Source organism: Falco cherrug, chromosome 7, assembly GCF_023634085.1.
Source record: "Falco cherrug isolate bFalChe1 chromosome 7, bFalChe1.pri, whole genome shotgun sequence".
Classification (NCBI taxonomy): domain Eukaryota; kingdom Metazoa; phylum Chordata; class Aves; order Falconiformes; family Falconidae; genus Falco; species Falco cherrug.
The window spans coordinates 22,002,477-22,017,117 of record NC_073703.1 but is presented as its reverse complement, the minus strand read 5'-3'; the positions used below and the strand labels follow the sequence as shown (position 1 = coordinate 22,017,117).

The window sequence follows — 14,641 nt, the reverse complement described above, 5'->3', positions numbered from 1 at the left end:
GTATTTCAGCCTTCATGTTCCTAAAACTTACCCTAAAATGCTTATTTTGTTGCTAAAAAGTTAAGAGTAAAGTAACTGTCTACATTAACATTTTAAGACCAAAACTTGCACATTTGCTTCTTTCTTCTACATGTTCTTTTAATTCTTATTTCCTATTCTATTTCTAATATTTCTCTTCTTTCTCTTTTTCTCCTGGCTTACGCAGCAAGAACTGGAATAACGGAGTAAACATTTTCCATATTTCTTTCTGTATTTCCATCATGGTCTTTTATCTGCCTTAAGTATTTAGATATAAAGGGCATGATCGGATTTAACTTGTCCTCTCCCCTTGATTCTTATCTTTTCTGTGTAGCAGTCTATTAAAACAGTGTTTCATGTTGTCCAGGCTAAGAAAACAAACTTGAATAACCATCTTCAGTAAGATTAGATGAGTGAGTAAGAGGAGAGAGACAAGGAGGGTCCTTTGTTTTCTGTATATTTGTTTTTCTAAGGATGCTTAGCTCCTTAGAAATGGCAACAACAGAAGGCACTTGGAAAGAAAAATAAACACCATGATAGGGTAGACATTGACTTCATTTATTAGCTTTCTCTTAGAGCTAGGGCTGTGAATGAAGGGAGAAAGCAATATTTTTATACTTGTGCAAAATTTAAAATAGTGATACTGAATGGTATTTTTTCCAGTGAAAATGCTTATAATACCATGATGCAGAGATACTGCTTCCATATAAATGTGAAGAAAACTTGCATTTGTGGTTTCTGTAATAGGCCATAAGCCTGTCACTTACAAATCTGGTGAACCACTATCACTTCAAGTTGCTATTACTACTGCTTCTTTATGAAATTTTATCAATTAAAAAATATAGCCAGCTCAGTTGCCTCTGGTTTCATTTGCAGAATCTTCTGGGGCTTTGATGTTCAGCATACTAAAATGTAAACTTTCAGCTGTTAACGTGAATTTACATATATGTATAAATAAAAAAATATATATTTCTAAATTAAGTGATGCCATAAATTTAATTTCTAATAGAGCTTCTCATGAATTAACAAGCTAAGCTTAACAAACTGTTCTCAGAGCAAATTGTTCACCTGTCGTACGTGAAAAAAACTGAATAGAGACATCTCTGCTGCTAATGCCTTTTTAGAATGTAGTGGTCAATAGCTTACTGAATTTAATTTTTTTTTTAATAAAACATTTAGTGAATTTTTAGTTTAGCTGATTGAATGGAATTTTGTTGTTGTGATACTCTAAACAGACCCATTTTTTTCATGTAGTGAGATTTTTTTATTTTTATTTTTTCTTTCTTCAAAAAGGACAATATAGCACAGTTAACACCAAAACCTGGATATTAGCAGTTCCCGCACATCTAATATTTGAATTTTTCTTAAATCTAAATGATGTAGATTGGAATTGTATACTAACCAAGAATGAATCCTCTATTTAGTTCACTACATACGGTTTCTTCCTTTTGGAAGTCAGTTAATTGAATGCAGGGGGTTTTGTTGGTGGTGGTTTGTCGTTTTGGTCTTTTTTAACTAACTGGTTTTGATTATTATGCTAGAGGTTAGTGTTGGGGAGGCTTCATTTTCTAGTGTTAATTACAAGCAAGAGGGGGACAGTGTCTTATAAGATATTTAGCAAGGAAGATGAGTCAAAATCAGTTATATGCATTTACAAATTTAATTGCAAATAACTCATAGGTACTAGTGTTGTTTGCATTTGAATCCAGTTTTGACCCAATGTTATGAGTAGTTTAATCAGAATCCCTACCCTCTCATCTATTTTAACTTAACTTTAATTCATACATCCCTTGAAAATAAATACATGCTTACAAGGTTGAAGCCTCGTAAGGTTACCTTAAGGTGCCTCAATACTATCCAGTGGTTGTACAAAAAGATGTTTCACTTAAATACTCATTTGTATGTGAAATGTAGATATTGGTAGACATTAGAGCTTGGCTTAAGAGGGGCATATATGTAGGTCTTAAAAGACAAGTTACTTTTTTCCACTTGAAGTTGTGGGGCATTTTTGTACAGAATAAGGACAGTCGCCAGATGGAGTAGATCAGTTGTATAAACTTGTTCATGCAGTGTGTTTTCCCAGAAGTGCTGGATCTAATGTATATGGGCTATATAGGGATCTGCTCAGTCAATTCAAAACCTGGAAAGTTAGATTTAACATCTTGCAGACCAAGTCTCTAGCTCATGCAGTGAAGCTCAGTATTATAGAATGCATTTTCTTAAGCATAAATGCACAGTATGTGTAGCTGGAGAGAACAAAGAACAAATAGGACAACTCCAAGGAATAAGTTCTCACGAGTGCTAATCTTTGCATGATGAGTGTTTGCAGTCGATGAGATGTGCTAGAGCAGGTAATGAATGCCTTTGGCTTTGTTAGTCTTTGCATTTTAATATGCAGGTATTGCTGCCTGCTCTGGTTGAGGAGGCTGTCTTCTAACCCCAGCACTTAGGGTCTGACATGATGCAATTCATACATTATTCAATGCCTATGGCCTTACTTTGTTTCATTTCCCAGTTAAAGCATAGAGCATAGCATAGAGCATTATAAAGAATGCAGAATGTTTCATGAATAATTGAGACATCGTGGTAAGACAGTGCTGTGGCAAAGAGAATACTGTGCTAGAAACTGCAGATTCTATTTGAGTCACACTTCTGCTGTGTAAATTTGCACTGGTTCTTTCATTTCCACATAAAACAAGAATGCGTTGAGCTTTTAAGTGTTCTAGTATTCTTGTAAAAATAAAAGCATTTGGTAAAGATGCCTGAATTTTAAGAGTGTGTAAATCATGGAGTAATTTGCAGCAAGTGCAACCTCCTTTTTACATAATGCCACCACCATTGTGCTGGTGTCTACCAGGTGTACTGAGAATAGCTCTGAGTGATATTGCATCTCTTAAGCACAGAGCTCAGTGGGAACTCTTACTTTAGTAACACTGCATGTAAAATACAAAAAATACTATCGGGATTGTTTCTGAAGTTACGAGAAACAGGCTTTCTCTCCAAAGCTTTGAGTTTAAATAGAAGAAACATGCTTATGAATAAATCTGTTCAAATATGTGGCACATCTCATTTCTGCATATCCAGCAAAGGGATTCAGAACATGGATTGCAGCCTTTGAACTGCACTCTTACATGGCGATGGGTTTTGTATTTCTTAATTTTTTACTTGTTTTTCAAATAGTTATGGTTCAGGTATAAAATGTGAATTCATATTTCAATTTTAGACATGCTGCCATCTTTCTTCTGATGTTTTGAAGGGACTTTGAGATAAGCAGTCTTTCTGGCATTTTTTTCTCTTTCCACGTATGTTTTAGGGTTTCAGAAATTTTTAAGATGGTCAGAAAGTACTATTTTTTTTATAGAAGATGTGGACTCTATATTTTTGGTTGCTGGAAATGCTGAATTAATGTTTTTCAAAATGTCATGTCACTAGGGAGCAAATCCAGAAAAAAAAATGTTGTTGATTTAAACTTGTGAATATTAATGTACTTTTGATCTTAAAGGATTTTTGGGGGTTGGTTATGATGTATGATGATGCTTGAAGACTTTTGTTGAACTTTTAAATATATGCAAATATAAGTAAATGTTGACGCCTCTTTTAATTGATTCTGATATAAGCTGAGTTGACAAAAGATCTTTCCATTTGGGTGACTTAAACTATAGGGAGTTCTAGGCCTGCATGGTTGATCATAGACTGATAAATGTGGAGTCAGGTTTAGCTTCTGTTGTCATCTTACCGTTTTTATAGATACAGCTACGGAAATACAGAATGGAATATATCTTGACAAGGACTAACTAAAAACACACTGAATTTTTAGTCCTTCCTCTTTAAATTATTCACGCTAGTTTGTCAGAAACAGCTTGAGAAATTTACCATTATACAGAGGCTAGATTCCACAGTAACATCCGTAAAATTAACTTAAGGTCATCTTATTTTGCTATGAAGAACATCAAACCAATTTTGGGGCATCCGTGCCCTTGCTAAAACTTGCTCTGAGGTGCATGCATCCTGCATCCAGGCAAAGCATGTATGGCCTTCAGTCTTCATGATGTTTCCTCACATTCCTACACAGGAACTGTACATTTTCCAATAAAACAGATTAAATGATAAAAAGGGAGTTGTGTTGTCTTAGAGATTGCAAAGCTAACATGCATTGACAGTGTACCTATGTAACTGTCTTTGCTAATTTTTGCTGTGTAAACATTATTTACAAGTGGAAAGTGTATTTTGTAAAGTTTTTTTTTGCACTGATCTAACATTCTTAGTAGGTGTTTGAGATGCATGTACCATAGGTGAAATTTCAGCATCTCTGTTGATTTCACTGTGGTGATAGTTGAAAGCTCTTTATCTTAGCAATAAATGGTAAGTTTTATGGTGTGACCTAGGAAGACTGTAGTAGTTGGAGCTTCTGTAAAACCCTCTGTTGATCACCGTCGTAATTTTTAAATATAAAAAGCTCGCGGTTGTCAGAGAACATAACTAGGTTAGTGTCCCTGACCAGGCTTTTGTGACTAGTATGCTAGAGCCCTGTCTTTGTTAGAAGCCTCTTGAGTGTACACAGAATCCAGATGCTTTTTCTGGTTAGTGTCCTGGGGCAAAGTCCAGGGTATGCACACCTTCTTTCCAACAATTGTATCCAGGGTTGAGACTATGTAATCCAACTGTTGGCTTCTAAAGATTTTCTAGTTTCTTACAAATAACTTCACAGAATTTCAACTTCAGTGGCTCTTTGATTTGCAGGTTCAGACATGAGATGACTGAAGTATAGGGAAGTATATATCGCATATTTCAACTATACTTAGCTTTGCAGTCCAAAATAAATGCTGAACTAATTTTAAACTAGATGTTTATATTGCTTGTTTCATTATTATTTTTTTTTTCATGCTAGGAGTTTTCACCTTAAAATGTAACAGTGTATGGCTTCCCCAAAGAGAAGGGTCTGCCTGGGTATTTTAAGGGCTTCCCTTTGGAGTGTTCTGCTGGTAGCTGGTTTTAGATAAGATGTATGTCATACAACACTGTTACTGTGGTAGGCTTGCTATGGAGAGAATTCATGATCTCTGCATTTAATGCAACCTGTGTACAGGTAAGGTTCTTCAGTAGCAATTACGTATTTCTTGTGTACAATGACAATTACAGTCTGAATGTGAATTCTAGCCACCTTACAGCTACTAAATATATATATACAGAATTATATACAGAATTATAACAGAAAACATGTATTTAATTGCAGTAGACCACTTCTGTCTTGAAAACTAACATTCATTCAAACTAGTAACCCAAGTATGTTTGCCTGTAACACAGTGCTGTGTTAGTTAATCAAGCTGGTAGCAAAGCAGAGTGGATAGAAGGAGATTGCCTGCTCTCTGACAAATTTGTATCAGGAGCATCAGTAGTTGGCACAGATGTATTATCATGCCCAGTTGGAGGTTGGGCTCCCATTGGTAGTACATTATTCAGTTCACAGTTTTATCTTTTTCGATGTGATGCTTTGACGTGTATCCATTTCCCACAAAAACATTGATGTGTCACTCTGTGAACCTTGTTGCCTTTAAGCCAGTGTTATTGTGAGCTTGATTTAGGGATGACTGTGACTGTCTTTTGTGCTGCTTTTCATTGTTGGTGGAATATTGTAAACATGGTGGCATGCTTTACAAAATATACTTCAGTTAAGCAGCATGTGCAGAATGGGAAATCTGAAAAATATGTAATCAAAAAATTAGTGAAGTGAAAAAAATAGCTCAGAAGCACTTCAGTACTTAATTGTAAAACTTTAACCTATGTATTCATGGTTTGTCACCTGAGTTGTAGCTGTCCAACAAAAACTTGATGAGTGATTTAATCTGCGCTTCCATATACTTTCTTATTTGGGATGTTGAATAGGCATGTCCATTCAGTGCTTCAGAAACCTAATCTTGAGGTGCATTGAGTATTTGTAACTTGACGGTTTATTTCTAAGGGTCTGGGTCATGTGCTGCTGCCTCTTAAAGGTACTGTTGCAGGTTTTTCATGCTTGAATCAAGTCTGCAGCATGGGGTGTAACAGAAAAAAAATTACTAAACAATTACTAGCACAGAAAGGACATTAAAACTGTAGAAATACTCAGCTTGATGAATGAGAACACGGTGAGAGCCTGCCTTTAAAGCACCTGTTCAACAAAGCAACTTTTTAAAAGGCGTTTGAATTGAAAACACTGCTTTGAGTTTCCTTTTACAGCCCAAAAATTATTTTCTGTTTCTATTACAGAAATTGCACATCAGAAAGCTGGAAAAAGAGAGCTATCGATACCACTGTGCGCTTCCAAGAGGCAGAAGAGCAAACCTTATCATTACAAATAGGTATTAAGTTTTGAAGGCTTACTAAGAGCTTGTCTTCATTTCAGCTTGAGGATTAGACATCTGGCTAGGTCTAAAGCAGTTGCTCTTTTCTGCATATGTACTTTTCTTACCCATTTTTTCTTGATTTTTTTTTTACAGTTATTTTGTTGCCATTATGAAAAATGTAATATTATAGTAGTGTCAATGTTAGGTACTAATTTAGGAAGACAGTTGAGGTCAGTGATCCTTTCATCATATTGGAGGGAAATATTTTTTTATCTATCTTTCTAATTTTTCAAATTATCTTGTCATAAGTGTTCGCATTCAAACCAACATTTTGATAATCCACATTTACCATCTTGTTACTTAAAGGATACTCTAAATGGAGTCTTAAGGTTTTGTGCAAGTATGAAAATTATTATTAAACTCATTGGACCATTTCTGGAATTCAAGATGTTACTAGTCGTGGATACACAGTTTGAGGACTCAAAACTTTCTAAATACATTGAGAGAATGAAAAGGAACCCATGAATTATGATATCTACTTCCAAATATCACCAGTTTCACCGTGCCTGCATGTGTGAGATAGGCTCATCCATAGCGAGGCAATGGGACGCAACCCACCATGTTTGTTCAATAACAACTAGCACACCTTGAAATTCATGCTGTAGCTGAACAAGCTTTTTCAAGATACTGACAAGGTTCTTCAGCGATAGTTAGGTGACTTAGTTGTTTGCAGCTTCAAGTAAATGCTTAGTTCTCTCCCTATCCCAATTCTTCTCCATCTGCATAAACGTTCTATTTTAACTCTATTCAAAACTGTCAGCTGTTTTTGTCTTGGTGTGCTAGCTGACACTGGAGCTTTGAAGTAATGGAAGGGTCAGCTAGCTAGCAACTCTCAACAGTAGCAACTGAGGCATCTGTCCATCTAGTAGTTACTGTGTCACTGTGTAGGTAGTATGCTGCTGTTTGGCTGCCTTCATCTGGTGGAGACTGGCTTTGAGGAACTGGTTTGAATTAACTGAGGACCCTCTAGTATTCAATTCTAGTAAAATGTTTGAACTTGGAGGTCGGGGTGGGTTTTGATTAAGTTGGCCTGTGCATACCATGAGGTATCGTAGATCATCTATGAGTCTTAAGGATAAAGTGATTATTTCAGAATATGTATTAAGGAAATGTGATTCCACTGTGACTGAGTGGATACTGTTAATCCACATAGAAAACACCTTCTCAATCAAATTTCTTTCCTTAATTTTGTTTTGTTTTTCTAGGAAAGTTCTAGTTCCCGGGAGAAATTGAGTATTAATGTTTTTTCTTCTGAACAGGAGAGTGATATATGTAAAAGAAGTGGAAATCTTGGGCCATTTAACGACAGAGTGGTATTACTTATTTGAAGAATTCACACAGTGTCCCTCCTATGAAGCAAATGTTTTAAAAATAACGGTTTTGGTAAGAAAAGCTTGTAATTTATTTATTTATTTAACTGTTTAGAGTCCAAACATGGTCTTAACTTATTTATGGTTCAAGCTGCTAGCTGTGGGACTGTGAGTCAGCATTTCCTGAAGATTTCTGGAAAGTTTGAGTTGGGTTGAACAGAGGCCACACTGAAATCTAAACTGAAGTTAACATTCAAGCTGTTTAAGTATCAGATTCTGTATTCTTGTGTTGAGTCACCTGAAGTACATTTTTGTTCTTCTCTACCACAGGATCAAAGGGTGTTCCAAAGGAAGGATGGTACAGGTCGTGAATGTGTAAAGACAGTTCAGCTTCAGGATGAAGCTACAGCAAGGGTATGTTCATTTTTTTTTTATTTTTTTTTTTCTTCTTTCATTATGATATTTTTAACAGTTGTTGAAACTCAGCACATATAAAACATGGTAATGTTCAGAGATTCGTTATGGAATAGGCTGCTGTTGGAAAAGATTGAGGACTGCTTACCATGCTTTCATGTTGAAAAATTAGTTTAACCAGGAGAACAATGAGACAACATAGTCTAAATTTTTCAAGAGCATAGGCAATAATAATTTAAGGTTGAAGTTGCAGAGTCTTATCTTTTGTATATTAAAACTCATTAAAGGAAAACAACAAAAATATCTGAAGTACTAGGTTAAGTTCATTATAGTCTCTAGGATTCAACATACCTCTGAATTCTGCTACCCCCTCATTATTTCAAGGTCACTGGACTAACCCAATAAGTGTACCTTGTGTAAAAAGCCTTACTTGGATTTCTCCCCACTTTCACCCTTCCTGGACCTGGGTTTTCTACTGTTCATCTCTAAATGTTTGTTCACGTTGATGCTGCAGAGGTGGATATATTTTGGGAGGTTTTTTTCTGTGGATGGTTGGGTCTCATAAGCTGAACTACCGATTTGTATAAATTCCAAGGTGCTTTGACAATGGAAAAATTTACCTAGGAAACCACGTGTCTTAGTGCAGTTTTGTATCAGATGATGAGAGAGGAGGAGTTCTTCCTGATACCAAAAGTGAAATCAATTACATCCACAACATCTTGGAAGCACACTTGAAATTGTAGCTCCAGTAACTGGCAAGTCAGCAGCTAGAATCAGAATAGGGACCAAATTGCTTCTATTACATTGATTAAGCCTTCTAAAAAAATGGGTTAGACTGGGAAGGAAAAAAAATTGCTATCGTTTTGAGGCACTTTTTTATCTACTGTAATATTTTTATCTATCTATATTATTTCTTTACTGTCCCGTGTCTACAAAGTTCCTTCCACTTTTTCTTACAGCATGTCTTCTGAATCACACTTGGTTAACTGATTTAAATTCTTTTAGTTTGTCTGTGTTTAGTGCCTTGGCTGAAGCTGGAATGTTGTACACAGCACACAGGCCACAGCAGAAGGATACTTTATGTTTAATTCTCTGTTTTTCTGTTACTGCCTAGCTGCATGCTCCTTTACTAGTGTTTATGCTGATATCTATACTTTGAAAATAATTTTTTCTGTCCTAAAGTGCAGCACTACCCATTTACCTTCTGTGGATTTGTTTCTTGAGCTTATCACTATTACTCTTTGCTTTGCATCTCTGTTCTTGGCATAGATATCAGTTGTGAAACTGTAGCAGTTTGATAGGAAGATACAAAAAAAGTATGCTTGACAAATAACTGTCACTTGTGTGAAAACTGCGTTGGTGACCTTTGGACGTGCATGAAACTTTAAGATCAGATTAAAGTTATCTGTAGCTTCTGTGTTCTTTCTGTCTCTTCTGAAAAAAAACCCAAGCATTTTAGGTTTGTCCTTCTTTAGTCCTCTGAAACTTTCCCCAGCCTCCATGAGTTGTCAGAAATCCATAAATATTGGAAATACTTGAAGTACATAGACCTGATGCATCTTATTGGTCCATTCAGCTAAAATTATTCTTTATTTTAACATTTGTTGTTGTATATATGAGTTTTACTTCTACTGACATAATGGATAAAAAAACCCACACAAGTGTTTCAAACCTGTCAGCTTTCACTAAATGCTAGAATTACTCGGGTGAAATCAGAGCGACCATGCAAGCTACTCCAGTACATTTTGGGTTTTGCTTTTTTCCTTAGGCATTTATGCATATCATGTTGACATTAATTTTCTCAGATGAGATAATATCACTTTCTTAATATTATGTATAAACATTATATGCATAATGTGCAATATGTTTCATGTTAGCCAATTGAGAAGTGTGGGGGGGTGTTAACTATTGGATTGTTTATATTCAGGAATTAAAAATTACTGGTTCAGTTGCACTGCTTTGTTCAGTTAAGTTGTTTCTAGTTGTAGAATTATTGTTGGGTTCTATTTTGATGTAGCCTTTTGTGGCTCTCCAGTTTGAGAGTGCTTTTCATTGTAAGTATTTTCAAAAGTGCCTGCTGACATCTGAATCTAGTAGTTGTAGGCTCTCATTACTTCTCTAGCCATTTTAGAAGAGGAAAAATGGCATCATTTGTTCTGATACTAAATTTTCCTCAAACGACCTTATTCTTACAGCATTTAGACTTTGGCCAAAAACAATGTGTAGCAACAGGAACAGAGGATGTCAAAAGCTGACAGATGCTGATTAATGGATCTAGTATGTTGCAGTACTTGATCATTATATTTATGTAAGAGACTTTTGATCCCATAATATTAGAAGATCAGCTAAGACAGAAGGAATGCATCCTTACTAGGCTGACTGGACATGAATTTAATGCTGGATCTTTAAGTGGCCTGACTGTGAGAGCCTCCAGAGCATATAGTATTGGAACTGTCATTTGCTTATCAGTTTAGAATTGGATCACTTGTATCGGGGTAATCCCTGAGGAAGGTTTATCTAGTTAAGTGTGAAGAACATCATTAATGTTACTGCTTGAAAAATTTGGAGTAGACTGGCAGCATCACTGAAGCTTTTTCTGAGTGGAATATTATGCATGTGAATCAGAAGCTATGTATCTAACTTGAACTGACCAGTGCGTATGTAGGTTTTAATCTTTGTTGAATTAGCTATTCTTAGTAGCATCTTACAGAAGAAAACTGCAGATTGCATGTTTTAATTTTCTTTCTTTCAATATGTTGCTTTACAGAGGATTTTTTGTGCCATTCAGGAAGCCCAGGCAACAAGAAAACAACACAAGTTGGTAAAGCAAGCATCATTGCAGTTGAAGAAGCCACAAACACTATCTTGATAATGACAGGATTTGTCAAGTTTGACCTTTGGTATGCAGTTTTATCCCTAAACTTGATTAGAATCAAAATGGAAAATGGTGTAGAAAGTAAAGATGAAATATCTGAGGTCTTCCTTCAAACTTAACAGCCATAAACACTTTATTTTAAGAACCTATGCCACTTTGTAAAACTATGGATTTCATTATTCTAAAGTACGCATTTCAGTTTAAAAAATCACAACTTCTGCTAAAATGTTTTCCCACTCTTGAATTTTCTTTTCTACCCTTTTTCATGTGTAGGAGTTCTTGTAAATGGATTCTAAAATAAAGTGGTTATCTCATTTGCACTCTTTTAAGTTTATGGTTTACAGACAGGTTGTAGTAATTGTGGTTTCAGCATTTTGCAAAATAAAGTACTTCTGTTACTGATTTGAAGCTAATTAAAACTTCTATTTTAGGCAGCATTCTCTGTAAATTAAGAAAGAAGTGTAAACAATTTAGCTGCTGTAATTTCATCCCTGTCTGTTTAGTATTAGAAAATACTGCACTGGAGCAACAGAAAAATGAATATGTATGAAAAAAATAGGCTATTGTCGTCTGGAAATGCTTATTTTAGAATGTTGTCACTTAGACTGTAAATTAAAATCTGCACTTTAAAAATGGAAAATATCATTTACCTGTCATGTGCACGTATATGGTTTTGGTTGTATCACTGTAGCTTAAAGACTTCTTTGGGAGGAACAGCATGCTGGTTTTAGACAGCATTGTATGTCAAAAGCTTAAATCAAAGTAATTAGCTTTCCATATTTCAGTGTATAGTTACTCTACTGGAAGACTGCCATGTCATTAAGTGAATAATCGCTTCGGATACAGTATTTTTGTTACAGTTTCTCTTCCTGAAGACTGTTAGCATTCAGTTTAGCAAGATATTTAAGCACATCTAAGGTATATGCCTAGTTCATAATGGTATGAATAATCCCATGAACTTCATTAAGACAAGGTCTGTTCTTAACACTAGGCACATCCATAAGTAACTGTCTGGGTCAAGGACTCTATGAGCAAACAGATTCGTGTTCCATGATCAGTGAACTAAGAGTTCTTTCTGTCAGTCTTTGTCATCCTTGCAAATATTTACTTGTGAAAATTTGATCTTTGCAACTTAAATCATTCTTGGAAAGAATTATTTTCTGTTTTTTTAATTAATTTGGTACTAGGTAATAGCTATAGATACAAATTCAATGAAGAAAAATGGCAATATTCTTGCATAGATCTATTCAGTAGGTGGAGCAATCATGAAAACCAGGTCTGGGTTTTTAAGTTAAGGCTGGTGAATTCTATAAATGTACTCCTAATCTGTACCTATGATCTCACCAAATCTAGAAAGCTTAAGACATTTGTAAGTAAGCTGCCAAACAGAACTTTTGCATCTGCAGATATGATTTTATTGCTGTTGTATGCACATGGCTATTAATCCACTTAGCTTCAATGGGAAAAATGTGGTACAACCTTTAATTATGTGGTATCACCTATTTTCTAAAAACCTCTGCTCACACATTAAATTAGCTGTCTCAGTTGTATGTATTTCAAACCTGTGTTTTTTTAAAAAAAAGACAATAAATTTTTATATGCAATTATTTGTGCTATGATTTTTAAATGTTGTTGCTTCTAAAATACGTTCCATGCTGTTGGTTTCCCACAGGTTATTGACATATCATGAAAATAATTACTGGAGTACTAGTGTACTGTAGAAGAACTTTCTACAGCTCAGCATTTCTTTCAGCTTGGTTTCTGGCATGTAAGGGACAGTTGTATGTGTACTGCCTCTTAATTTGTAGTTGAAAATAGATTCCTCTTTACTCTCAGTGCATGTTTAGATGGTACCGTGTGCTTATTCTGAGGTGGAAAATTGGAGCTTAAGACAACGTTTTAAGCTGATAACGTTTCTGATTTGAGTCTTGTCCTTGATTCACTTCTGTACTTCCTCATTTTCATTTTTAAGCTTTCTCACTTGAATTATAAACAGTAGATATTTTCTTACTTTATATGTGATTAGGTACAGTAAAGTAGCTTCCTATTTGAAATAGTCCGGAAAAGCAAATAGGGTTCTATAGAACTTTTTTTAATTTTTGAAATGCATGTCTTTGCAGTTTGGGTTGCTAGCTGAATTTGAACTGGTAGATGGCACTAAAAATTCCAGCTGAAGAAGTAATGAATGACCTTCTTTACTGTGTGGGTCAAGTGCTCAAGGGGATGAGAGACATCATTTGCTAAGGAATTCCCTTTCTTCCTTAAATAAAGATAGATATTCACAACCAGTAGGTTTCCAGTACTCGTCCTGTGCTCTCCTGAAGTGTTCCATTCCATTTTATTATCTGTCCTGTCTTTGCTCTTGTGTTTTATCCAGCCTTTTGCATTGCTGCATTCTCTCCAGCTGCAGATGCTGTTGGCTATACCTAAGCTTTGCTGTCTGAATTTGGCAACTTTATTTTCTGCTGTCTGAATTTGGCAACTTTATTTTCCTGTTTCCTTTCTGTTCTTTTCCTTAATCTAGTGTATCTTCCTGAAGTGCCAGCTGAGGGAAGATCTGTATATCCAGCATAAGAACAACTGCAGAATTAAATCCTGTTCAGGACATCTGTAGGAATGATGCGTAGATTGCCTTTTCAGACAGTCTTTAGTGATGAATTTCATCCAGGTTCTGCAATGTAAGGTGAAAGAGCTTTTTCAGAGGTTTGTTTTTTTTTTTTTTTTTTTTTGGACTGTGTCTGGCAACAAAGTGATTTCCTATACTGTTAAGACAATGTTTCTATGAAGCTCTAGAGTTTCAGTATTATTGAGCACATAAGTTGGCCAAACTGTTGAAAACTTCATAGACCTTTCCTTACGATGAGGTCCCAGAAGTTTTTGCTGTCTCAAAATCCAAGTTTTCCTGATTATTAGACATGGAATGCTACTTGTTAATTAGAACTCCAAGCATTTAGGTCAGGCCTGGATCCTTGCTTTCCTTCAGTTACTCCATTGCTTTCCAGCTCATTATAGGTTTCTCTGGCTCTTCAAAAGCACTTTTTTTACAAGGTTTGGATGACTATTTCGTCCTTGCAACGGTTTGCTCAGTCTCTTGCTTGAGCTGTGGCCTCCTTTCTGAAACTGCTCAGTCCTTTCTGAGGTTCTCTCTGCCTTCTCTCCACCAGCATGCTCCGCTGCTTCCTAGGTAGAGAACAGTATGTAGATTAATGTAGATCTGTATCAACCTAGTAAGCATTTTAAAAGACACTAGCAGAAAGTGATAATAAAATCAAACTGTTTCATGTAAAAACATGCTAATATGCTTTTGCTTATGATTTAAAAGCTGTCTAATGCTTTACAAAGAAGAAGAAAAAGACATGAGAACTTTTGGAGTAGATAATGGGTATATGTTGCTTTTCACAGAGTGCTGCTATCAATTCCACTTAACTGTGGGCTCTGTTTAGGGAATATTTTACTTTGATAATTTTCATTTAATTTCTCTCCAATCTGGAGACTAGTAAGCCTCCACGTGTTGTATTTGAAAATACAATCAGCTTCTTTACTGATTTATCACAGTTTTGCTGTGAATTGTTCAGAGGGATTTTTAGGATCTCTTCCAATGCAAATTGTAATTGCATTTTATTCAGTTTTTTATCTTAAAA

At 35.5% G+C, this 14,641-nt stretch overlaps 1 protein-coding gene across 3 annotated transcripts in view; it reads left to right on the top strand.

The window, feature by feature from the left end:
• Positions 1-12,604, top strand: part of VPS13C (vacuolar protein sorting 13 homolog C) — a 97,294-nt gene extending 84,690 nt beyond the window's left edge. For 2 of the 3 annotated variants that reach the window (XM_055715787.1, XM_055715788.1), the window contains 4 exons: positions 6,265-6,356; positions 7,661-7,784; positions 8,042-8,125; positions 10,893-12,604. In XM_055715787.1, the coding sequence (XP_055571762.1) occupies positions 6,265-6,356; positions 7,661-7,784; positions 8,042-8,125; positions 10,893-10,994 (402 nt within the window). In that variant the 3' untranslated portion in view covers positions 10,995-12,604. Of the gene's footprint in view, positions 1-205; positions 5,195-6,264; positions 6,357-7,660; positions 7,785-8,041; positions 8,126-10,892 lie in introns of those variants that run through there. The other variant, XM_055715789.1, reaches the window with a different exon arrangement.
• The last annotated feature ends 2,037 nt before the right edge of the window (positions 12,605-14,641 follow it).